This window comes from Pseudonaja textilis, chromosome 5, assembly GCF_049901715.1.
Source record: "Pseudonaja textilis isolate UNSWEBS1 chromosome 5, rPseTex1.2, whole genome shotgun sequence".
NCBI lineage: Eukaryota > Metazoa > Chordata > Lepidosauria > Squamata > Elapidae > Pseudonaja > Pseudonaja textilis.
Window position 1 is genome coordinate 33,346,779 of NC_141994.1, and position 27,735 is coordinate 33,374,513.

Consider the following 27,735-nt stretch of genomic DNA (forward strand, 5'->3'; position numbering starts at 1 on the left):
CAAAAGTAGTTTAACAGCATCTGGAAGGACACAGACTCTCTACTTCTGGGATAAAGCAAGGGGAATAATACTTTTTTTCTGCTACATTTTATGATTGGAATTCTTTGGATGGAATTCTATGCTGAATTGAGTGCTAACCCATTGAACATAGTAGAATCTATTTCTAAACTGTGATATAACTGTGATATTAAAGTGGACAGTAGTGCTACTGTTAGAATTTAAATTTAATATATATGTATAGATTAAAAAACCATCATATAAAATTATGAACACATTAATGAATACACCCTGAATCCTTTTACTAAAAGAGACAATATGGTAATAATATCATTTCAGAAAGGAGTTCTGTATTTTTTGTTTGTTTTGAAGGCACTTAAGAAGATTGGGAAATTTGTGAATATCCAAGAGGTAATGGATCAGTGGACACTCCAGATGGGTTACCCTGTTATCACTATCAAGAGAAATGAAAATAAAGACAGTATTATAGGGATCTCTCAAGATCACTTTGTTTATGACCTTGATAAAGATCTCGGTTTGAGAAACAACAGGTATTTACATTTTCTAGTATATATACTATATTTTATAATTATTTTAATACCACTGCTAGAGAAAGAGAAATATCTTCATAAATGGTTATATAAACATTTGTGAATAATAACAGTAATACCACAGTATGCTTTTGCTATTTTTAAAAAAACATTATTTATAACCACTGTCTTAAAATATTGAAATAATATTGTCAGAATCTACACATTTAGAAAGATGGCAGATAAAGACTTGAGTTTATATCTGGAAATTTTCAATTAAAGATAGTTTAAATGTGTTTGGTATTTTTTATGTTTTTTACATCAGTGGGCTTTCACTGAGGAAGAACAATTAAAAACTAAATCAGAAAAATTGCATTTAATTCAGTAGAAGTATATAACTGATAAACAACTTCAAATCTATTAAACAAGGTGACTTAATGATGAGAAAACTTATATATTAATATGGTATACATAAACTTGGAAGTGTAGAGATATTAATGGAAGTATATTGTCTAAATGTTGGCATCCTTGGTGCATTAATAGCAACTGGGGAGTCACTGAGACCGCAGGGGCAAAGTATGCTTAAAACGTTCCTTCCCATCTGCTACTGCCTCAATCTGTTTACTTCCCTCATTGCTTTTTTAAATCTATATTTAATTACTTACACTGGAACTTAAGGTGTGATGGAATTCAAATTTCTGAGAAATTCTTTTATTTTATAATTTTGCCAAAATTGTAGAGCTCCATGAATACAGCAGTAGTGCATTCATTCAATATAATACAGAATATTGGCAGTGGGACTTGAGAAAGGAAGGAAGATAATAGGCAGAAGGACTCTGCAACCTTTAATCTCCATTCCACTTATTCTATGAATTGCATAAAAATGAGGAAGCAATTCGATGTTCAATACTTTAACTAACCTTTAATGAACCTTTAATACCTCGATGACCAGAGTAGCTGTTACATCAGTCTTGATCTTTCTGTTAGGCCAATTTCCGTACCTATTAATTACTGCACTAAATAACTAGTGGAAGGGGCAATTTTTTTCTTGCTTGTAGTAAGACAGGCAATTGCCTCAGAAGTTACTGTTTATATACAAGATGTAAAATTGCTGTATACATACAGATATGTGATTTTTCCAAGATTAGAACAAACATAAAACCAAAGTGAAATCCATTATGCAAAAACTTTCCTCTCTGAGCCATTTTTCCATGTACATTTCCATCACTTGCTGGCCATCTTACTTATAATGAAACAAAATGGGGTTGTCATTAGCTGTTTCTTTGCACAAGTACATATGTTCTGATAGCTTTGTTGTTGTTAGCATGGTAATGGCGATGCTACTTCATTTGCTTTATTTAACACTGTTATTTGGTTAGTCACAGCACCATTTAATGTAAGAAAGAGCGTGGTAGATATTTTTAAATGATTGACATAAGAGATCTCCAAACTACTGGTCTAATCCTGCTATGAATTGTGATTTTATCAAAAATTAACCAATTAACTTTATCACTGCCAATCTTCCCATTATTTTAAAAGACTGTTCTCAATATCAGTAATTTATTAAACTTATATGCTGCCGGGCTCTCAATGACCATACGCTTAAATTTAACAGAGAAATCTAATGCAGTTAAAAATAAATGTACCATGTTTTACCTTTTTATCTTCATAAATACACAGAATATTAGACATGAATGTAAAATACAAAACAGAATAGGACTACAATATTTTTAAAACATTCATTTGCAATTATTATTGCTTAGAGAAGGAGGTATGAACAAATTTAAATTAAATAGGATATAATTTTGGGACCTGTTTCCAAAATGCAACACTCATTGCCCATTTCAGCACAGTCTGATTTTGAAACCTATAATTTTCTGAGCTCTTCTTTACCAATAATTTGGGGCAGCATAGATGTTGCTACATTAATAAACAGAAGCACTAGAGATAATGATCCATTGTCCTGATTCCCTTTGCAATCTAGTGTACGTTGATATTATTGGATGTTTTGTAGAATAAAAAAGGCAAAATAATGTTGCCAAAATTATCTGAGGTGGAACAAGACCAGCCCAGAGGACAGCAACCAAAATCAGAGTTTCTGGGCTAATTCACAAATCTAAGTAATTAATGAGCACAAATTATTAAATCTATTAAACAAATATATAGATAATAATCCAAATGCCTACTAGTTATATATTAATGTTTTGCAGTATAGTATTAGTCAGATGAATTGTAGTAGTCAGATGAATTGACAACTATCTAGAACAAGTATTTGATTTCAGATTTTATTAACATTTTTTTAAAAGCATGTATGTATGCCTGTCCTCTTGATACATGACTCCAGTTGGCTACTAGGCAATTAAAAAACCCATAAACAGTACATTGCATTCAGAATGACTCAGAAACATACAATCACAATATCAAGTTGGGCTCATCCAACAACCTGGCCCACTGTCCAGGGAAGATTTATGGATTTTTATCATCATAATTTTGTTATTGGAAAGTATTTTGCCTCTAAGATGTCCAAAATTTACAATTATTTTAAAAAGACAACATTTTTATGACTTGATTTTATGATGGAGCTTCTTACCTTCTGAATGGTAAATGGTTTTGTAGAATTTTTTAAAATTCTATCTTCAACTTTAAAAAATTCTTTGTAATTAATTTATTAGATTAGATTAGAAGAATTAGATTTCTAAGTCAAGCCAAATATTATTTATTTAAATGTATTATAGCCAGAAACCCACCAGACTCTACGCAGTTTACAAATACACAAATAATAAAAGCAGTTAAAACCATACAACATTACAGACATTCTGAACTAAAACAGTCATGACAAACCAGGTTTGCTCCACCAACACATTTTAATAATCCAGGCCTGAGACCAAAGCCAGGTCTTAAGGACAATTTAGAATCCTAGGAGGGAAAGTACTGTCCCCATCTCTGGGGAGATGTTGTCCCAGAGGGTGGGGGTCACAACAGAGAAGGCGAGCTTCCTTAGTCCCATAAGATGACATCATGTAATAGAAGGTGTGGGGTGGCGATGGCTCACTTGGTAAGGTGCTGGGCCTGCACACCGCTGAGGTTGACAGCTAGGCGGCTCGATTCCAAATAAAACTGCAGAGGGACAAGAAAGAAACCTCCCCTGAATGCCTACCGGCATTCAGGTGTCCGGACAAAGATAACACCACCTGAAAAAATTCCTTTCACAGAAGCAGTCAGCCACCTCGGTGATCCCTGGCTAACACGTGCCATACGCTAAATAAATAAAATAAATGTAATAGAAGGAACCTGGGGCATTCCCACTGCCAGGCATATATAGTTGGATATCAGTGATTCCTGAGCTATAAAGGGCTTTATAGGAAACAATATCTTGAATTGCACCTAGAAGCTAACTGGCAACCACCAACATAGGAGTAGTGACAGAAATGACCAGGGCATGAGTAACTGTCTGAAGTTTCTCTGTCTGAAATATCATTGCACTATAGAAAAAGTATTTGCTTTTAAACAAACATTTGCTTGTTTATCATATGCCACAATTCTACAATTCTGAGCACCAAGCGCAGAAAGCAACCCAGGAACCATCATTTCAACCCTGAGCTTTATTAATTTTATGGTTTTTGTAGTCAGAATTGGGAATCAGTAGTGAACCATGATTGAATTTCTTACCTCTTTGAACCCAGGAGCTAATGACTCAGTATCGTTAGTGTTGTCAAAATCAGCAAGGGCACCTATGGAGAATAGATGTCAGTGTGTGCAGAGATACCCAATGCCCCTATTTATTCATATTTGGCCATTGGCAAAATGTTTGTAGAATGTAGAAAGCATTTATCTAAGTCTAAACAAAGCATGTACATACTATGTGAATGTTAATATAATTGCAACTTAAGTAGAGTGACCACATGGAATGGAAGCCTCCCTGATTCATTGGGTTCCTTTTCCTTTATGTCACTATTTACTAGGTCATGGGAATGGACCATGTGAAATCCTTTTATATGAATGTACATGTAGACCAGACAAATCCCAATACTATAAAAAGGAATGCTTTGTCTATTTTCATTCTATTTCATTGGTCTGTTGCAGGGGTGGGATTCTACTGGTTCCCACTGGTTCAATAGAACTGGATGTTAAGATTCTGCCCAGCTTGGAGAACCTACAAATTGTGCCCCTGGCTGGCCCCACCCCTTCCCCTCCCAGCCACTTGCCTCTGATGAGGCTGAAGATATGTTGCTGGAGCTGCCAGGCTTCAAGCCTGGAGCAAGAATCCCTTTCTCTCCTCCCCCTCCCCTTTATTCCATTTGGAAGATATTGAGTTAGTTTTGCTGTTGTTGATTACCTCCTCCATGCTTCCTAAATGAGGTAGATTGAGTGGGAAGTGGCTGGTGTATGTGGGTGTGAAATTAAGCCGCCTTCCTATAAAATCCATTCAGAAAACAAAGGAGGTTTGTTAGGAGATATGGTTTAATTCTGCTTCAGCCCAGATTGCTGGAGAGAAATTATTTAATTGACTAATTCATTGGAAATTGCTGTGTTATGGCTTTTCATGGGATGTGGTGCTTATGATGGGCTATAAACAGGTAATATTCAGCCTTAAAATTATATTATGTTAGGTAGAAAGGCAATTAGATTTTCGGCCTTCCTAGGTTTGATTTTCAATAGTCTCTGCTGCTTTACACTACTAATATAATTAAACCAAATACTTAACTCTAAATTTAAGACAGCACTAACCCTAGAACTTTTTAATGGACTAGGAACAGCCATCTTGGAAGAGATCTTTTGGGGAGGGACTTTACTCTTTAAATCTGTGTCCTTGTGATGAAGGGGCAGTTTATAATACATTTTATAGATTAATCCACCAGTAAAAAATAGGTAGCACCCATTTGAGGTCAATCCATGCATTTAGTGAGGAGGAGGAGGAGGAGGAGGAGGAAATATTAAACTAGAGCCTTAGTACAAGGAGCAATCCAGTAGAAGTGCCAAGCAGAGACATGAGCATGGTAAATATGGAATTTTATTAAAAATACAGATACACAATGCTCAATATCTTTAAAGTTGGTAATTCTTTCATGTTACTGACTTGGGAATAATCAAAGGATCAGGTCTCATGCTGCCTGGGGAATTCTGGGAATTGAAGTCCACATGTCTTAAAGTTGCTAAGTTTGGAAAACACTCAGAAGTACAACTTCTTGTGTGCCTGGGTTATTTTCCTGCATTTGGGGAATAAGGAAATTATCCTATTGTGCCTGGTGCAGAGATGCAGCTGAAATCTTATTAGATGCCAATTGGAAGGTTAAAGCAGCAGATACAGATAGTCTTTGACTTACAACTATTTGTTTATCCTCCATTTAAAGTTACAACAGCACTGAAAAAAGTTACTTATATTCCTCCCCCCCTCCCAGAGAAAGAGGGAGGGAGGGAGGGGAAGAGACAGAGAGACAAGAGACAGAGAAAGGGAGGGAAAGAGAGAGAGAGAGAGACAACACACACACACACACACACACACACACAGAGAAGACACACCAGAGAGAGAGAGAGACAGGGAGGGAGGGAAAGAGAGAGAGAGAGAGAGAAGAGACAGAGGAGAGAGAGAGAAAGAGAAAGAAAAAGATGAGAAAGAGAAAGTGAGAAAGAGAGACAAAGAGAGAGAGATACCAGTTTAAAAGAAAATAGAAAAATGGCTGTTTGAGTGTCTAAGGTTGCAGACCCCAGGTTAGGTAAACAGCAAGCCATGCCCACCCAGTCACATGATCAAAAAGCCACACCCACAAATTAGGCCACGCTCACAGAACCGGTTGTTAAGAAATTTGAATCCCACCCCTGGTCTGTTGTATTGTAAATTATTTATAAATTCAATACAGTTCCTAAAGGGATGCACAATGTTGTAAGAATAGGAATTCTGTTTTTTAATAATTGCTTTTCAAAGATCCTTGAAATAATGTTTCTCTAAAATATGCTGCTTTAATTGTATTCATTTTCTGTCATCAGAGTATTGCCTAAATATGACACCCTGATTTATTTTTAGATGGAATAGAAGGAAGTAAACAATAAGAATTGCAAATAACCATGTGAATGTCAGGCTTAGAAAATATGCCTGTGTTTTTAATGTATGTTTTCAAGCCATGTTACTAATATAGTTATAATCATCCATATCATGTAAGAAAATCTTTTGATTCATCCATTACAAAAATATATATTTATAGCTAGTTCTTTAGTCATTTCTTTAAAAAGGTATTGAAAATGGATATTGAGAATACTGACAAAGTGAGTTAGAAGGGTTGGCCCTGACAGAAAATTTCTATAATATTAACCTCAGAAAATAAGATGTTACATGTGTGCATCAGTACTTATCTATAAATGCTGCCACACCAAGATAGTCTTTTTATAAAATAACTTAAAATCATTATTTTTCTTTTTTGATAGCAATTAATTTTGAAGTTGATTCTGTTCTGGATTGCATGAAATGAATTGGTTATTACATTAACTGACATTTCCACAGGAATATTTTGAAATAATTTTTGTAAATTTTGAAGAAGCATTATTTTAAATCCAGCTTTTCTATTCAGTGTACTGAATACATTTTTAATTGCTAAATAATCTTTATAGTTGCTCAAATCAGCTAGCTTGTCTAGCAAAAGCCTAATCACTGTCATAGTTGCATTATATAAAGAAATTAGTACACCTCTACAGAAATGCATAAAACCAAGGATGAAAATCTCCTTGAGTGCATATGGATTAATATAAAAGGAAAAAAGAATGACATTGCCATGGGTTTATGCTACAGGCCACCCAACCATACAGAAGAAGTTGCTGAACTTTTTGCCAATCAGTTAATTAATGTATGTAGGAAACATACTACAGTAGTAATGGAGGACTTTAATTATTCTGACAGCAATTGGAAAACAAACTCTGCATCATGGGGGATAAAATAGGTTCCTGATGAGCCTAGCAGACAGTTTTGTCATCTAAAAAGTAGAGAAGGAAACTAGAGGGTCAGTTATACTTGACTTAATTCTTTTTCCTCCCAGGTTTGATTGGATTTTTATTTTTAAATATATATCAATATCAATATATGAACAGTGTGGCTTCTGGGTATAATTCATTTTGATATAAACAGCAATAATAATAACAATAACAACAACAGCAACAATAATAATTGTTACATTAATCAAACTTATATAATCCTAGTATTGATATGCATGATTGTTTTAGAGAAGTTATCCAATATTTCAATTTTCCATTTTAATGCCAATGCTATTATTAAACAGATATAGTAATATCCTCTTTCAACCTCTAATCTTTCCATCTAATTATTACTTATATTCTATTATATAAACATTGTATCTGCTAATATTCCCCCTATTTCTACTACTATTCTAACTTCTAGTCAGGCCACCATTACTAATCTTAGTGTTAATACACATGTTTATACCAAGACACAGTCCTTCATTATCTAGGATTTTTCTTTCTATGGTTGTTTGGTGCTTTAAGAAATAGTTCTAAGAGTCTGTCTTCCTGAATTTTCCTCTTTTTTCCCTTTTAAGGTTAGGGTCTAAATAAAAAAGGCATCTTCCCACCCAGCTCCAGTCACTGTTCATCTACACAGCTCCTGCACATTTCTTTATTACCTCGGCTGTCCCAGCTTTGTGGCAGCTATGATGGCTGCCTCTTCTTCTTATCATGGATGAGGGGGAAGAAGCCCTGTGTCAAGCCAGAAATTTGCTGCTCTCTGCAACCTGCAGGGCACCCCTCTTTTCTTTACCACCCCTACAGCATGACTTTAGTTTCTTTTGGAGCCCTCCAATGGGGAGAATTCAGTGCGGGAGCATGGAGACCTGCTCCTCCCATCCAATCTTGCCGCGATGTCAGCCAGAAGTCCTGGATTTAATTCTTATTAACAGAGAAGAAATTATAGAAGGGTTGAAGTTTCAGGAACTTTTGGAGAGAGTGATCATATCATATTGGAATTCAATATAATGCAGATTCAAGCAATAGGACAAAATCAAGCAAAAAGAGCCAATTTCAACACACTTAGAGTTTGGGAAGAATTCCATTGATGAAAATCTTAAAGGAGAAAATAACTCAAGAAGCTTGGGAAACTCTAAAACTAATATTATGAAAGTCCAGTGAGCACAATACCACTGAAAAAGAAAAATAAGAAATCAAAGAAGAAATCAACATGGTTGGATAAAGAATTATCTGATAAACTGAAAGACAAAAAGAACAACAATGAAAAGAGGAACACGATTAAGGCAAAATACCAACATATAGCTCAAATCTGATCAAAATCAACTCAGGAAGACTAAGACCCAGAATGAACTAAGGCTTGCAACAAATGTCAAAAATAATAGAACAGTTTCTTTCAACATATGAAAAACAAGAAAAAAGTGAAGGAAACAATTGGTCAGCTAATGGGAAAGATGGCAAAGAAGTGATGGGTAGCAGGAAGAAAGCAGAGCAGCTTAATTCATTCTTTGTGTCTGTCTTCACACAAGACGAATAAATAGCCAAACCTACCAAAAACAACCATAAAAGACAAGTTAAAATAGGCGAGAAAATGGCAATACAATACCTGTCCACCTGTGTTGCCCCACTCGCCCACATGTCAGTGTTTGTTTAGAGAGAGCTTTATTTTGTCTTTCCTCCAGTAGTTCTGTTTCAGGTTTCAGCTCACCCACAGCTTCTAGATTAGAAATCGACATATGACAAACTTAAAACAGTCTCAGAAATAAAGGCTTTGCTGGGTAGTTTCAAAAGAGAAGCCAAAATCCAATCTGAGGTTTTGAGTCTCCAAATAGGTTTGTCAGCCAGTCCAATGGTCAGAGTTTCAGGGTTTAAAGGTAAAAATCACAGAAACAGCCCAGGACAGGAGTTCAGAGGGTTGTTTGCAAGTGAAGCCAGCCACAAACAAACCCCAGATGAAACTTCCAGGCAATGGCCAATTAGTCCATCAAACTGATAACCAATTGCTCAAACAGGATCCAAAACATGAACACACAGCCTCCTGGCAACTTAAACTAAATCCACCTAGCTCATGAACTACAGAATCTTGGAAACACGAACAAACATCTGACCATAACCCATACACATTGCTTTCAGTAATGCCTCCCTCTACCTGCCATGCTAAATAGCTCCTTCTGCAGCCCATCAAGAGGGGTGGGGCCTTTTCCCCGAACAGTCTAGCAAACCTCCCCCTCTCTGCCCTGTATACTCTGGGATTCACTATGGCAGGCAGCTCCTCCCCCTCTTTCTCACTGGCCTACAAGCTCTTCCCAGCCAAGGCCTATTCTGCTGGCAGGGTCAATAATTCCTGACATGCCAGGAACAATCTCATTCTTCCTCATGGCCTCTGAGGAAGAAGTGGAGGAGTTATTCTCCACAGGAGACATCACACCACCCTAGATAAATTCAAATCACAGGACCAGATGGATTATATCCCAGAGTTTTGAAGGAGCTGGAATCACTGAACCATATCTTTCAAAGATCCTGAAGCAACAGGGACCTACCAGAGGACTGGGAAAACTCTGACATGATTTCTATCTACAAAAAAGGGCGAAATGGATCCAGGAAACTACAGATCAATCAGCCTACATCAATACTTGGAAAGATCCTGGAAAAGATAATCAGGCAACAGATCTGCGAACAGCTAGAACCAAGCAACCAGAAGCCATCATGGATTTGTCAAAAACAAATCATGCTCAACAAATCATATTTCATTCTTCGACAAAGTGATTAATAAGTGGACCAGTGAAATGCTGTGGACATAGTATACTTGGATTTCAGGAAGGTATTTGACAAAGTAGACCATAACCTAGTTCTCAGTAAGTTAGAAAAATGTGGAATAGACAGCATTACCACCAGTGGATTTGTAATTGTCTGACAAAGCACATTCAAGTGTAGTCCTTAATGAAATTGTATCTACATGGAAGGAAGGAAGCAGTGGTCTACCCCAGGGTTCTATTTTATGCTCAGTAATCTTCAACATCTTCATAAATGGTTTAGAAGAGGGGATAGATGGGAAACTCATCAAATTTGCAGACAACACCAATCCGGCAAGAATAGCCAACACCTCAAAAGATAGGCTGAAGACCTAGAAGGATCTTAACAGACTTGAACACTGGTCCTATCTAAGAAAATGTAAATTAAGGGTGAGAAAAGTAAGTTTTTACACTTAGGGAAGAAAAACCAAATGCACATATATAGAATAAAGTGGAATTTGGGTCAATAGCAATAACTGTGAAAGGGATCTAGGAGTCCTAGTAGAGAAGCTCATAAATATGACCCAGCAGTGTGCTGCAGCCATCAAAAAGCCAATGTAGTCTAAGGTTGATATTTTGATATAAGATATTTTAGGATTCCATGACTATGTCTTGATAGTGACAGGTATACATCTGCCCTCTTTGGACTGGATAAAGCACAACAATGCCTTGACACAATTGATGACTTTGGCAGAAATGGCTCTATTTCTTCCTGCCAAGCTTTGGAGCCTTGAAAAATTATGCCAAAGCTGACACTAGTTCAAGATCATTATTATAAATTTTCCATGTTTGTGGTGACTAGGTCTTCCCAGCCCACAATGTGCTGTAGTTGCTTCATGTGAATCAAGGTTTATAATGCCTTGGTAAGACTATATTAGGGATACTGCATCCAGTTTTGGTCACCACAATACAAAAGGGGTCTCTAGAAAGAGTGTAGAGAAGAGCAACAAAGATGATTAGGGGATGGGAGGCTAAAACATATGAAGAATGGTTGCAGGAATTGGGTATGTCTAGTTTAATGAAAAGGGGTGATTAGGGATGACATGATAGCAGTGTTCCAATATCTAAGGGTCTGTCACAAAGAAGAGGGAGTTAAAGCACTTGAAGACAGGACAAGAAGCAATGGGAGGAGAGGACCAACCTAGAACTAAGGGAAAATTTCCTGACAATGAGATAAATTAACCAGTGGAACAGGTTGGTTGTTAAGAAGAGACTGGGAAGCCACTTATCTGAAATGGTTTCCTGTTTGAGTGGGGGTTTGGACTGGAGGATCTCCATGGTTCCTTCCAACTGTGTTATTCTTTTACATTATTCTGTGTGTCTCTCCCCGCCCTTCATGATTATATGTACCCATCTCACCAATTCCAAAGAAAATCCAGAATGGTATAGGATCTCCTGTGACAGACAGGGAGTTGAACTAGAAGACCTCCAAGGTCCCTTCCAACCCTATTATTCTATGTTCTAAGTATATAAATGGACATAAATATTCTTTTTTAGCAATGATGATTATTCCATCTCTACTTCTCTAATATGAAGTAACTCATTCCAATTCATTTAAGTTTATTCATTTCCTAGAAGTCAATATTCAGTTCTAACATTTTTACTTAGACATTAAATTTGATTGTGATTCTTGCTTTTCCTGTACCAATTTTTTTGGGGGGTACCAGTAGCCAGCCATATTCCAACAGGTTCTAGTATTTAAAAAAGACAATAGGCCTACCTTGGATAAATGTTAAAAGGTTATATCAATTAAGATATTAACTGGAAAAAGATACATCATGTGTCACTTTAGCTTTTCAAGAATCTCAGGAATGACACTAGACAGACTTCCTGGACCAATTAGATAAATCATTGCATATTCCTAGGCAGGGGTGGGATGCTACTGGTTCTGCCCAGCTCTATAAAACTGGTAGTTCTGAAGAGCAGCAGACACAGAATCGGTTCTGTATCTGCTGCTGTTTGGCCCACCCGCCTGCCCACCCGGGCTCTTACCTGACCTTTATTTCCTGCTTTTTCAACCTCAGCAGCTTTGCGCGGCACAACTGAAGTTGAAAAAGCAGGACAAAAGAGGCATTTCAAATGCTGCACACCTGCGCGCAGTGTTTATCAGCTGTCTGGGAGGCACAGCTTTTGGTGTATTACCCACACATGCAGTGCGTGTCTGGCATGCATGCACATGAAGCAGTCATGCACACGCAAAACGTAAGTACAGGACCAGTAGTAACACTGATTGAATCCCACCCCTGTTCTTTGGTCTTCAGATCTATGCAGAATTTCAAAATACTCAGGCTGCCTGGCCTTCTTCTTTTTTTAAGAAAAAAATAGCACAATATATGTTGATATTGAAGATCCAGACAGTGTTACATAGGCATAGCATTGTGTTATACAGCCTAGTGTTGCATACATTATTAAAAAGCCCCACTAAATGTGTCTGTCTGATTAGCTTTTCCTATTGACAGTGAGATCACGAGAATTCCCTAAAAAACTAAGTTCTTCTTGGGAGAAAATTACATTACAGTATTACACTATTTTTCTAGTAAAATTGTTTTCTTGACATATAGTAATTCCATCTTTTCCAGATTAATGTTGACTAAGCCCATGATTGCTTTCATTTTACAGCAATTCTCCAGCTTTTATAGGCTGAATAGATAGGAAAAAAATGGTAACAAGGGAATAAGAGGAGATATGACGTATGGTTCCAAGGGAATATAATTGATCTTTAAAAACATTAATTTAAAATAATCTTACCTATAAAACTTAATACAGTTTTATAATAAGTTTTAATTAATTCTTCTGTTGCTGTTGTGCACTGCTGTAATAAAAAAGCAGCAAATAAAAATGCAACTGTTATTGTTTTAAACTTGGGAATTTTAATAGTTATAATTCTGTTTTTCAGTATATTCTAAAAACTTACCTTATTGATTCTTGTGTAGGCTTATTGTGTTAATAAAAATATGGAAATTTGGGGGGGGGATGTTTTTAATAAGTATAGAAATTGAAGGAAAGGTAAGAAGGAGGTTGAGAGGAATGAAGAAGTACAAAGAGGAACAGTTTGAAAAGAAAAACCAATTCTGACAGCAAAAACATTTTAGGAATGCAGTTCTGGATGAATTACAGGTGGCTTTGATAATCTAAGTCTTAACAGAATTAATTAAGTCTTTCACATATATAAGGATGTATTTATCTGAATTGCTTATTTGTACAGCTGAAATATAATGCTTACAGCTTTGTGCAAAAGTTCTGGTCAATTATATCAAGAACATTTAATTGTTAGAAAAAATGAAAATAATGAATTAAATGCAAATGTTAATTTTTTAAAAATAGAAGAGGAAACAGTAAAAGGGAACTAATTTAATTTGCTACAGCACTGTGCAGTATTCTTTAGAAAATGCTGCCACTAATTTCATTGGTATGTTGAATACTTGAGAAGAAAATGTGGTGAAGTTTATTATTTCTTCACTCGTCAGTGGAACTTATCCATAAATTACTTATATGATATACAAATACACATGAAAGCCAAAAATTAATTACCCCAACTATCAGCATCATGCATATGTCCAGCTGTGTAGTTTAGTCATCATGCATAATGCTATAAAATTCAGCTTTCAGCATATTTCACTTTTATCATTCTTTCATTTAATCTACATTTAGTAGCTATCTTGCATATAACATTTTAAAAAGAATATTTCCATTTAGGTATCCATTGCAAGCCAAACCACTAAAGGTTCATAGCCTCTCAAATTGTTTGGGGGGAGAGGAAGTGTTTTTATTCATATGACACAGTTGACACTTAGTGACTTTGTCATTCTTTGAGAGAGTTACATTCATACTATCTTTGGTTTTAACTGATCCTAATACTTAAACATAATAAACTACCAATATAGTTATGTAACTGTTGTTGATTCTTAAGAAATATGCAACCTGCAGTTCTAAGATAACCTGTAATCCTTGGCTTTATTTCATATACCTTTAAAAAAATATTGACCCTTTGCAAACAATAAATTCAGGCCTGAAGAAAAAGTAAACCATCCTTCATATGCAGCCTGATACATAAACAAAATAAACAAAAAAGAGACTATCAAAAACAGAAAAGGGAGTGGTTTTTTCCTAGATTTTTTTCCCATACAATTCAGCCATCATATGTTGCTCCCTTCATTCTGCAAATAATTAGTGTATCATATAAACCTCAAAAGCTTACTGCAGTATGAATGCATTATTTGCCTAAAAGAAAATAAACTTTTCCAAAACTGCCTCTGTATTTATTACAGACCACTGAAAGGTCTATCCATTATCCATTTATTCAAATGTACTCCTCCCATCTACTTCCAGTATTAACCAATTAATAAGCCAAGAAGTCAGCTGTTTATGAAAGTACTAAATTTAATCTAGAGCTTTTATTAAGAGATTTTGTGAAATAATTTTGGAAACTAAGTATGTCTTCTAAATAACTCCTTTTTGAATGTTAATATAACATTCCAATTGTATAAAAAGCCAATTCCCTTTTGAATAAACCATGATGCTTAGTCTTCTGTATTACTTTTTCTTCTGCAATCCTAATACATTTTGCCCATCCACATACATCAATTACTTTTCAAAAGATTTCAGTTAAGTATGAAATCAAAATGTGCAACTTGCGTTACCTGTTCAAGTGTTAATTATATCAAAATGTATTTTGTTGCAACAATTTTGTAAAAGTGTGGTTTATTTTTTCTTTGTTTATATTTTATTGTTCACTTTGATGTCTTCAGTATGCTACCAATGTGAAAAATGTGTACCAACTTAAAACACTTGATTACAAGTAGTCCTTGACTTACATCCAAAAATTGCTGTTGAGCCGAAAATTGCTGTTGTCAAGTGAGACATTTGTTGAGTTTTGCCCCATTTTACGACCTTTCTTGTCACAGTTGTTAAGTGAATCAGTGCAATTGATAAGTTAGTAACACATTAAGTTAATCTGCCTTCCCATTGACTTGTCAGATGGGCACAAAAGGTAATCTCAAGACTTCAGTGTACTGCAACCGTCATAAATATGAACCAGTTGCCAAGCATCTGAATTTTGATTACAATTGAGAGAGATGCTGCAAAAGTTGTAACTGTGAAAAAGTGTCATAAGTCACTTCTTTCAGTGCTGTTGTAACTTTAAGCAGTCACTAAATGAACTGTTGTAAGTCGAAAACTACCTGTACTGATATATGAGTAATTATAAAGGGATTTTGTCAGGAAATTTGTAATGATAGCATTATAAAAAGGTATATGTTACTGAAAGCAAAACATAGACTATTGCCAAAACCTGTTCTCGTTAAATTACTCTTTGTTATGGGGAGGGGCTATTGCATCGATTATTGTCTTTTCTGTTCTGTTATTTTATTTTATGATAAACTATCATGCAATGGTAGTACATTTTGTTTTTTAAAAAAGGAAGATGATTGACTGTCTTACTACCTTGTTGCTATTCACAAATTGATTTTAGAAACAGGGCAACATGTTAGACTCAAAATTTTTGCTGTCTAATTGAATACTGTTTGTAATACTTTTTATATAATCCCTGATTGCTGTTGAGTGAGAAGAATCATTTTAGTATTTTTATTCTTAGAACCCATTCCTTTGTCTTGCAGCTACTTGTGGCAGATTCCATTAACAATTGCAGTAGGAAATACAAGCCACATCTCATCAGAGACAATTATATGGGTGTCTAACAAATCAGGTAAACATAAACTTTCCTTCCCAGTAGAATCTCATAAAGCAGCCATGTGTTTTTCTGAACTATTTCTTCATAATGGATCTTAGAAAAATGATTACTGTTGCTAAACAAATATTTTGTTTTGGAAAAACGTGTTGTTAAAAAAAAATCTCATGATTTTTCCCCATAATAAAAATAAGAAAAAATGAAAATATTATGAACTATCTACTTTATAACACAAGGTAGTCTGGAAATATCGATTTATCTTCATATATAAAATCATTGTGATAAATTCATAAAATATATCTAGTTTACAGATAGTGTAAAGTATAAATTTAAATTCTGATTTAATCCTATAATAAACCTAAGAAAATTATAAATAAATTATCATTCTGTTGCAATGACAAGGCAGTCGAGGTGTTTGATCATGTTCAACTGAATCATGATGATCTTTATTGGAACCTAGTCTTGCATTTATACACATTTTTAGTAATCCTCTAACATTGGTTAACTTTGGTTTCTGCTTGACTTTCGTTATTGTTCAGCATAGTAACTAACACAATTAATGATCTCTAGTCAAAGTCCAACATATGTTTACTTCCTCTCTCTAATCCTCCTTTAGATGAGTAACTTTATTTGCCTGAGTTGTATCTGCTTGGAACCATTCTTTTCTCTTGAGGTTTGCCATCAAAGATAAAGACATTCCTGCAATTACAACTCTACATCATTCTTCTGTAAATCCTTTTCTGAAGTTAGCAAAGAGGGTTTCTTTTAGTTTTGGCACCATCATTCTTTTTTTTTTTAGTTTTATTTTCCCCAAACAATTTTAGTAGGAAATTACCTCCAAGTCACTTAGAGTCTAAGTAAACTGCTTTGGAATTGGAATGAAGTAGACAGGAAACCTATCTAGCAAGTGTTATATGCTGTTTCTCTTAGGTGTTTTTCTCACTTGTTCTCCTAAGCATGCTGTACATCATTCCTGAATTGGCACAGTCTGCTTGAATGGCAAGGCATAAAAAAGGAAAGAGGAGTCTTTGCCCTACCTGTGAAAAGAAGATAAAATGAACCAATTTCATAGAGAAGTTATAATGTTGTTCTTTGCTGTAATTATATGAAAGGAAGCAGTCAAAAACTTGTGATTTTCTTTCCCTTTTGTTCTTTATTGATTAGTTGTAATATCTTAGAACATGGTGCCGGGAAAGGTATATATAGAGTATTTGTTCTTTTAAATAAGCATTATTATCATAAGGCAGATTTTTGGCTTTAGATATAGTTGGCTCAGATTTTCAAGCCATTCAGATAACTTACTGATTCAGAGCTAGATGTTGAAGCCATGGTTTTTTTTTTAATTCTGCGTGTGTATATGTAAAAGAGGAGAGCTATGTGACTGCATTTTCCTTTGCTTAAATTAATTCTTTATATGCATTCTTTGTATTCAAATTCACTGTTCCTATCATCAAAAAGTAAGCCAATAGTAAGTAGCAGTCACTGATAAACTATTACATATATTTCTAAGGAAATATATTGAAAATTACCAGCTTGGGAATAAAGCTAATTCATTTTGAAAGCTGTCTTTATTCATGAGCAATTCCATTTTACTTCATTTATATGCTAATCAATATGCAGACAGTGAGAGAGGATTGAATGATGCCAGGTTCATGGAATCACAAGAATTTGTACAATAAAAATCAGTAGCAATAGTGGTATTAGATTCCAGTCAGCATATTTCAAATAGCGTGTAGGGATGTATGGTATGCACATTAGCTATGAATGGTTGGCTAATGTGCATGAATGTCATGATGGCCAAGCTGATCCAAGAAATTTGATAAGCTTAGCAGATTGTTAGTAGCTGAAGGATTAATTTTGACATGTCACTAGGAAAAATTCTAAGAGCAACGTATATTAGATATATGCAAGGTATCTTGTTCATTTTTCTGAACGGTCCTTTGCATTCAAAATGTTCATAACAAAATAATATTTGGGAAAATTTCTTTCTTTTTAAAAGTTGCTTGATGCATGAATAACCTAATCATACTTACATCTGCCTTAATATGTATCCCTTTATGAAACAAAGTGACAATATTCCTGGTACCCCTACTGACAGAACTAAAATGCTGTAGACTGGCATCTTGAATTCTACAGTCAAGAAAAATAAGTAGAGTCTTAACTAATTATGTATTTTAATTGGATGTCTTTGAATGAGGGAAAACTATGTCTATTATGAGTCTTCAGTGATTCAAAAGATATTGGCTACTTTATGTGATGAAGAAGCAGTCTCAAATAATAGAAGTTGTCACTTGGTGGAGAAATAATAGACTCTTGACAAAGAACCCTGGCTTTAAAAATTCTAGAGAACTCCTCTACTCTTTTTTCAATCTTCCTTCTTTTCCAACTCTTATTTGTCAAGTGTAGAAACTTGGACTATCCACATAGTACATTGTTTTTGTAAATGGATCATACACACAAAGATCCAGGAATTCTGTTAAAGTAGTTTTTCCTACATCATTATTTGTTGCATAGCAGCATTACTTCATTAGAATACTTGATGCTGTTGAGGAAGGTACACTTGAAGACAACCAACAGCTGATTCCTCTCATTAATTTGAAATCCAAGTATCAATACAACAGCTTCACCGGGCCCGATATATTTGCCTGTCAAGGAATGCGTGATCTTTCATCTTCACTGTTCAAATGCAAAATTTCCTGATACTTCCCTTCAAAAATTGACATATCTGATGGATTTGACAAATGAGCATATTTTTTACATTGAGAAGACAACAACCTTCAGTACTACCCATTGAGAGATTAAAGTTTGACTCTTGTCCTACTTAATGACTTTCAAATGCTCCCATTTCTGAAGACTATTTCTTGCAGATTGGATATGAATTATCACCACACATTGTACACTCACTAAATGGCTTGGGTCCACATTTCAGAGGAAACTCAGAATGTTGGAAAAATGGTATATGCAGTAAGTTCTGAGTTTCTGCTGAAATATGGACCATGGATTGCTTTGATATTACCTTACAGAGCTTTAGATCTTCATTGGGTCTGGCATTTTAGCTTTCAGAAATGTATCACAAATGAGTTCCTGTTTGTCAGGCTTCGGAGGCGGCAGGAATTCGCATTTGTGCGTGATCCCTGCCGCACTCGCTGCCGGAGTGCCTTTGATCCAGTTGGATTGGGAGGCTATAGTTATCCTGTAGGGATAACTGAGGGGAGGATAAAAGAGGGGAGATCCAGGCAGGGGTCTGCGGGCATCGCAATCCCCTTCCCCAGCCGGCTTAACTCCCCTTTCCAAAGGCGGTGGAGCGGCGGTCAGCAATGGTCACCACAAAGAACCTCTCAACCGGACAAGTTTTGTGCAGGAGGAAGTTGAGAAAGTGAAAGCTTTTGGCTGAACCGGGACGACAAGCAACATCTGAATACCCTGGAACTTTGGCTTTTTAAGTGATATATTGTTCCCAAGAGGATTGCAAAGCTGCGGTTGAAAGTGAAAGGGAAAGCTTTTTTCTTTCTCCTCACTTTCCTTCCCTATGGAGACAGCAGATGGAAATCTGAAATACCCGCTTTGGCAGCAGAAGGTACTAATTTTGAAAATTAAAGCCAAGGGGACATTAGATTTCTAAACACTGGCATTTAAAAATTAAAATCTTTTTGCTATAAGTGGGAAGGAAGAGAGGTAAATGATTTATACCAAGATTTATTGAAGGAGACTGCTTGGAGCTTATAAGATCAAAGATTAAATTGCAATAAAACTTCCAAAAATTACCTTGGAATTGTATAATTGAATTCTACCCCAGGAAGAGAAAGTATTAAAAGAAGAAAGTGCTAAATGAAACAGTTTGTGCTGACTTTGATTGCTTGATGACTTTGGGACTTTTGTAAACTATCTTTTGAAAGACTAAAAAAACATTTGGATTGTTTAATTATTTTTTTACCAATGATATCTGTTGAAGAATTGAAAATGGAATTTGAAAAGTTAAAAGAAGAGGAAGAAGAAGGCAAGGGCTCTTTTGGATCTATTTTTCGCTTCTTAGAAATGGCGATTTCTACTTATCAGGAAATGCAACAACAAGAAGGTTGGGATGATGAAGAAGAAGCCATCTTTAATGGACATATAATTTTAATTGAGGAAGAAAAGGGTAAAAAGGAAAAGAAAATGGAGAATTTAAGTTCTAAAAAAACAACCAAGAAAGGGAAAAATAAGGTGAAAAATCGATATAATGTCAGAAAGCAACAGAAAAGAGGAATACAACAGAGAGGGAGACTAAGAGGTTGGAGATTGGGGGGGTAAAAGGCTAGACTTGGCAAGGAAGGAAGGGAAAAAGTGAAGAGAAGTTATAAAGGCTTAAAACAAGATGTTAAAAAACAGGTTTTTTTCAGAGACAAAGGGTAAAATATAATCTAAAAAGAGATTCTGCAAAAGTACATAAGATTGTATTGTAGTATTTGTATTTGAAATAGAGTTAGAAAATTGGAATAACATATGTGTTAATAGAACATTGTAGGGAATGTGTAAAATGTCTAAGAATTAACTAATAGAGTTTAATTAATTAATTTGTTATGGAACATTGTTTTTATCATACTATAAGCTCATTATGTTTTTTATTTTAAAATGTTATATAGAATGTACTAAGCAGAATCAGAATGGAAATTATGTATTATTTTAAGTGTTAAATTTGGGGGAAAGATAGAAAGGTGTCATACTTCAACCAGTGATTACAGGAAAAAGTTTGTATTAAAGAGAAAAGATAAATAGATAATTGAAAAAGAACGGACAAAAGATACAAGTATAATGATTTAAATTGAGATTAAATAAATAAAACAGAATTAAGAGAGTAAAAAGAGGGGAGAAGACATATGGAAAATATAGAATGTTAAATAAGATATGAAATAATATATAAGGTGAGCATGAATTTGATTTATGTCTGTACAAAAAGTTGTAACCCAGGATTAAGCCGCTTTCTAAAAAGAAGTTTTATGTCTTTATGTTATGTATTTTGTTTGTTTATGTTTGTTTATTGAGAATTAATAATGTTGGATAAGAACATATGAAACAGTAATAATATGAAATATGGTAATATGAAATAGATGAAAGTATAAGTTTAATGAATAAAATTGAACAGAAGTAAAGGAAGAAACAGTGAGAAGTTGGAAAAAGAGTAATAAAATATGAAGTTGAATACATAAGATGCATAGTAAATTGTGTTTGTGTGGAAATGTGATAATTTAGAATTATGTTGTACTTAAATAAGATATTTTATTTGTTTTGTTAAGTAGTTCTTAGAAAAGATGTTCTATGTTCTTACGTTTTATGTTTTGTTTGTCTGTGTATTGTCTTTGAAAATTAATAAAATTAGTTTTTTTTAAAAAAGAAATGTATCACAAACTTGTCATCTTGGCTTGTATGCTTCATCAAGCCACAGCAGACAGTGCAAATCAGGAAGACCCCACTGGCAAACTTTTCACATAAGCAATCTTCCTACTAAAGAAGTTGTGTGTTCCACTGAGGTACTACTAGTACATGAACAACTTTCTCTTCAAGTTGAGTACTTGCGATTAAATCTGCACAATCATTTAGTTGCTAATTCAAAAAAAGATGCTGTTGTATTTATTGCTAGTTTGGGTTGCATATAAATGTAGTGAAAAGTGAATCATTACCATAATTCCATATATACAACATGACATCTCAACATCATTCTATCATATGTTTTGGTCCACAACAAATGTTGAATATAATGTGCCTTGTGATGTTTCCAAAATCATCATCATCCATCGTCATGATCACCACCACCACCTCCATCATCATCATCCAGTGCATCAGTCTGCCCTCTGTATATTATTGAGGGCAAAGGTTGTTTGATTCATTTGGATGTAACTCAGCCTCTTGGCTTCAACCTTATCAGCCATGTCAACCATGTATTGTTCAAACAGACATCCTCCTCTTAGAATATTAATTAACTCATTCCCATGATTCAGTATTCATATGTATAACAACACACAGCCATTAGTTGCTTGTGGTTTGTGATTTGGAACTGATGATGCCAACCACCACCTCCAAAAGGAGAGATAAATATTATTAAAAGCTGTCGTAGAAAAGATGGGACTCTGAAATGATTTTCAAACCACCACTCAGAGGTGGTATTCAGCAGGTTCTGACCAGTTCTGGAGAACCGGTAGTGGAAATTTTGAGTCGTTCGGAGAACCAGCAAATACCCCCTCTGACCCATCAAGCCACCCATCAAGCCACGCCCACAGAATTGGTAGTAAAAAAAAAAATTGAATCCCACCACTGCCACCACCTCATTCTTTCAACATAATGTGTTGGGCAAGATCATTCTACCCAGGCACTAGAGGTATTGGTCTACCTGATCTTTGGCAGTTAGTGGTGGGACTGGTCTACTTGGCTTGTGGAGGCAAGACTGACTTAATGAACTTCCAGGTGGTAGCATAGCAGTGCTAAAGTAGCCACAGATTTACCAGATATTCAACCCCATGAGGTCATAATGCTAATAGCCCCTTACAGCAATAGCACTTAGACTTATATACTGTTTCATAGTGCTTTATAGCCCTCTCTAAGTGGTTAACAGAGTCAGCGAATCACCCCCAACAATCCGTCCTCATTTTACCGACCTCAGAAGGATGAAAAGCTAACTCAACCTTGAGCCAGAGAGACATGAAATGTCGAACAGCTTGGCAGCCAACAGTCAGCAAAATTAATCTGAAATGCTGCATTCTAAGCACTGTGCCACCATGGCTTATATGCTTCATCTTAATTTTATTGTACTCATAACATGTCCCAAAGGTACTGTTTCTGGAGGAAACTGGACTTTCTTGTTTTTCTTTGAAGACATTTCACTCCTCATCCAATAAGCTTCTTTAGCTCTGACTGGATTTTAGGGAATGGAAGGATTCTTGGATGAGAATTGCGCAGGAAAGCAGCATTTGGTTCAGAAGTTGCAAGTTCATGCTTACAGAGATAAAAAAATAAAAGACAAGTATGTTATTTAAATATTATATTTAGAGCCAATTCTTTCATTATTAGCACATATTTCTAAGACAAAAATATAAGGGAGATATTTTTATTAAACATTTGACCCCAAGTTTTGCAAGGAGGAAAAATCCTTCAGTAGTAGGTAAATAGTAAACATCCTTGCTAAGTGGATGGATGAATGAATCAATAAGAATTGTTTCCTAGGCCAGGGGTCTCCAACCTTGGCAACGTTAAGCCTGGTGGACTTCAACTCCCAGCTGGGGAATTCTGGGAGTTGAAGTCATCCAGGCTTAATGTTGCCAAGGTTGGAGACCCCTGACCTAGGCTAATGGTGCTTAGGCTGGTAACCTCTGTGTATAAGAAGCACAAAATGACAAATGGATTGAATCTCAGAGGAGCTTGCTTAGAAGAAACTGAATTACACATATATAATAATCATAGTAAGTGAGATTGGGCTGTCTCTCCATATGGATTATATTAGGATTACTTAACTACTAAGAAAGAAGACTTGAGAGTAAAAGAAGACGACTAATTTTAGAAAGTGCTCATAACTATCAATCATCATGTTTCAAAAATAACACTAGAATCAATAATCTCAAAACAACCTCAATCTATAACATTGGAGAAGATGATTGCTGGATACTGAAAACAATACACTAAGAAAGGATCAAGAAGAGATCAAAACTTTTTTCAGGCACAACCTCTTTTTTTTTTAAAGAGAGAATGAGAAAGAATATTTATATGTGGAGAATCTTTTGATAACTGCTTGAAAAGATTCCCTCTTTCCCTGAAATCTTTTTTGCTAATTATTCTAAACATTTTGTTTATGTGATCACTTTGTCTGCCTCCTATTCACTTTGAACAAATAAAATTGGGAGACCAGCTGAGATAATGGGAAGAGGGAAGGGAGGGAGGCAGAGACAAACAGAAATTTTGAGTTTCAAAAGATACTAAGATATCAAGCTTTGCTGATAGCAAGCCCCATCTCTGAGCTCCTACAATAGAAATCTGTCAGAAATGGTGTAGGGTCTCCTGTTGGACAGGGTGTTGGAGTAGATGACCTACAAGATCTCTTCCAACTCTGTCAATCTGTAAATCTGTAAACTCTTTCTCTTAAAAACTAAACTGGATCAAACGCTGCACTCTGAAAATCACTCATTAATGATTTGCTGGCTCTGAGCATGGCGTACTGGAGTGAAAGACTTTTCAACTAGTTACAAGCAACTTGTCTCAATTGCCAGTACTCATCCCTTTCCTCTGCAAAGATAGTATGTGATCTGTAATAGTGGCAGGGGTCCAAAATAGATTCCTACATTGCATAAATAATAAAAAAATGCAATCTTTATCAGCTATCCTTATTTACTTCTGCTTAAGCAATTCTGGGTCAGTTAGGAAACTCCCCTTACCTTATTCAGCATTACAATAGCAAGCAAAGAAGGAAAAGGTTTTTAATAGTATCACAAACTGGAGCACCAGAGGCTAGGGAGAAAAATAGAGCTCATTAGGAGCTCTACAGGATGTCTGCACATTACTTGACCAGCAGTAGGAAGGAAGGACAATTGCTCACACAGCCACCCTGAACAGCTGCCTCTGCTCATAATGGAAGTTCACAATGTGTCTACATTAGCTAAATAAAATGTAATATTTGCAATGGTGTGATATATAGATTTTTTTAAAGCTAAATAACGATTTCAAGGATTGTCTATACAGAATAAATACTTTAGAAGAAAGAAACATTAACAGCAGCTACTTCATAGTATTTTTAAAAATACCTATGTTATTTTATAGTGAAATTGCATATGATTGCTATGATGTAACTACATCACTTAAATATGATAGAAATTGCATGGTGAAAGAAATTGTAGAAATCAAAAAGTATAGGTGTCAAACTTTAGTAATAATATAGACCCTCACAAAAACATTTTATAAGACATTCTTTGTCATAGCTATCTACCCATTTGAACTAACATAACAAGGGGAAAAATCCTGTTCTCCTTTGTAGGCATAAGTCAAAATAAAACATGTCCTTAACCGTAAAAAACAGGTAGCCCTCAACTTACAACCATAATTGAGCCCACAATTATAGTTGTAAGCCATGGTGGTCATTAAGTGGATGACCACAACCTGTTTCAAAATCTTTTTTGCAGTGGTTAATGCCATAGTTGTTAAGCAAATGTGTGATCAGTAAGCAACACATTTTACCCAATGGGCATTTTTACTGGAAACCACAAGTAAATGAGTTTCCAACAACAATAAAAAATCTTAAATTCTGGTCACTTGACTGCAGAACATTGCAAATAGACATACAATGGATATAGAAAAACCTACTCACCTCCCCTGTTAAAATGCCAGGTTTGTGAGTTGTAAAAAAAAGCAGACCACGATAAATCAATTCAGAATTTTTCTACCTTTAATATAACATATAAGCTGTACAATTCAAATGAAAAACAAACTGAAATACTTTCAGTGGAAAAAAATAAAAAATTAGAATGTTCAAAGAATTCTGAATTATTTTCAAAGTGCACACAGTGTTAGTAGAATATTCAGTATCATCATCTTCGTTTAATCCCTTGCGAGGTGGAGTCTGGGCAACTGAATGGAGCTAGCAGAGTGTTTTAATGGCCGGATGCAGGAGTGGGGTTCTACTGGTTCAGACCGATTCAGGAGAACAAGATGTTAAATTTATATCTGGTTCACTGAACCGGTAGTTGAACTGACTGGCTGGCCCTGCTCATTCCACCCCTCCCAGGACTCTCCATGCAGCCCGTTTTGAATGCAGGTAAGTGCAGAGTCTGCGTGGAGGCTTTGGGAAGGCGAAAAATGGGCCTTCTGGAAGTTGAAATGAGCCTACCTTGGCTTCTGGGGGCCCTCTGGACCACAGGGGAGGCCATTTTTGCCCTCCCAGAGGCCCAAGGGAAGCCTCTGGACCCTGGGGAAGGCAAAAAACTGGAAGTCCAGAAATGGGACTATTTCTGGCTTCTGGAGGTTGTCCAGAGCCTGGGGGAGGCCGTTTTCACCCTCCCAGAGGCCCAAGAGAAGCCTCTGGACTCTGGGGAAAGCAAAAAACAGCTGTTCTGGAAGTCTGGAAATGGTCCTGTTTCCAGCTTCTGGAGGCCCTCCAGGTAGCTGGGGAGGCCATTTTCGTCCTCCCAGAGGCCTGAGGGAAGCCTCTGGACTCTGGGGAAGGCAAAAAACTGCCAAACCTGAAGTTCTGGTAGGCTACAACCACCACGGCCATGCCCATCCAGCAACCAGGCAGAGAACCAGTTGCTGAGATTTTTTTTAATCCCACCCCTGGTCAGATGCCCTTCTTGTCACCAATGTGGAGTTTTGTTCAGCAGATATATTCTCAGTGTGCCCAGAGAGAGAGAGAAATATCTGCCCCTACCTAGGATTGAACTCACAGCCTCCTGATTATGAGGCAAGAGATCCATCTCTAGGCTCCCACACCACTCAGTAGAATATTCAATATAGCTTGATGAAAATATGGAAGAGACAAATGGAACTGAAACATTTTAAGTCCAAAGAAATGAGGTAACATTTGGAAATGTCTCAAACAAGATACCACCCTGAATCACTGGAGTATAAGGAGGAAGAGATATAGCAGAATCAGACTTTCTAGATTCTGTTATTATAGGTGATTTCAATTAAAGTACTTTTAGCCTTCCTGTAGAGCCCTGGTCTGGTCTATCTAGTGGAGATGAAATAGAACACAGAGAAGTCTTACTCCTATTAATGAATACTTTATAGCCCTTTAAGCTTACTTAAAGAGTTTGAAATAATGTTATGTTTAAAATGATTTAACACATGATTTAATCTCTGCTGTACTGAAGTCAAGAGGTCAAAATGACTAGAATTGTTTCTTGCTTTTGTGAGGTGAGACCCTTAACTCTCTACCTGTGTCTATGCTTCCTAGCTTTAAACCTGGATTTTATTGCTTTTTATATGATAGTATATTAAAGCACTAATTTGGTAAAAGATGCAAACTAAGGGAAATTTGTAATCTGCAATTGTGTAAAACTAATAGTTGCAATTCAATCAGTTTGGGGGCTATTTTTGACATAACGCTCTGCATTACGAGAATATGGAACCAAAAAATGATGACAAGAGTTTTTGAAATAAGTGCCAAGCAACAGGGTGGCACAGTGAATGAGGAAGTTGCCCTGGTAATCTTCTAGAGGAACAGAAGAGATGTAGAGAAAAGAGTATATAAGAAGGGGTTTTATATCAGATCATGGCCACTGATGGTAGCTGCTCCTTGCTGGACCTATAGCTATTATCTCTAGACCTCATTGCAATGAGCTATTGATGTAAGCATTATCTTACTGAATTGTTGTTTGTATTCTTGATGGCTTTCATGTTCCAAATTGCTCATGAAATAAACTTTGATTCAAAGAAAAAATGAAGTTGCATGCGTGTATTTTCTGTTCTGCTAGTTTTATTATATGACACTTCTTAAATATAATAAATTATACATTTTGATTAAAAATCTTACTATAATAAGAAAACAAATGTTATAAGGTAGTCTTAGTTTACTGACTCCTTGTTTAGCAACCATTCAAAATTATGACGGTATTTTAAAAAAACCTTTGTGACTAATCCTTGCTTTTATGATTGTCAAGAGTCTTGCAGTCACATGATCATTTTTATGCTTTGCAACTAAAGTGTATTTATGACCAACATCCTGTGGTCACATTTTTTGTACTTTACAGAGTTGAACTTGTAAGATTATAATGATTATGTGATTTCCCCTCCCCCGTAGCTACCAGGGTACTTA

The 27,735-nt window shown here is 35.7% G+C and overlaps 1 protein-coding gene across 2 annotated transcripts in view; it reads left to right on the forward strand.

The window, feature by feature from the left end:
- Positions 1-27,735, forward strand: part of TRHDE (thyrotropin releasing hormone degrading enzyme) — a 236,612-nt gene that overhangs the window by 167,329 nt on the left and 41,548 nt on the right. For both annotated transcript variants that reach the window (XM_026699463.2, XM_087934471.1), the window contains 2 exons: positions 370-548; positions 15,898-15,986. In XM_026699463.2, the coding sequence (XP_026555248.1) occupies positions 370-548; positions 15,898-15,986 (268 nt within the window). The remainder of the gene's footprint in view (positions 1-369; positions 549-15,897; positions 15,987-27,735) is intronic.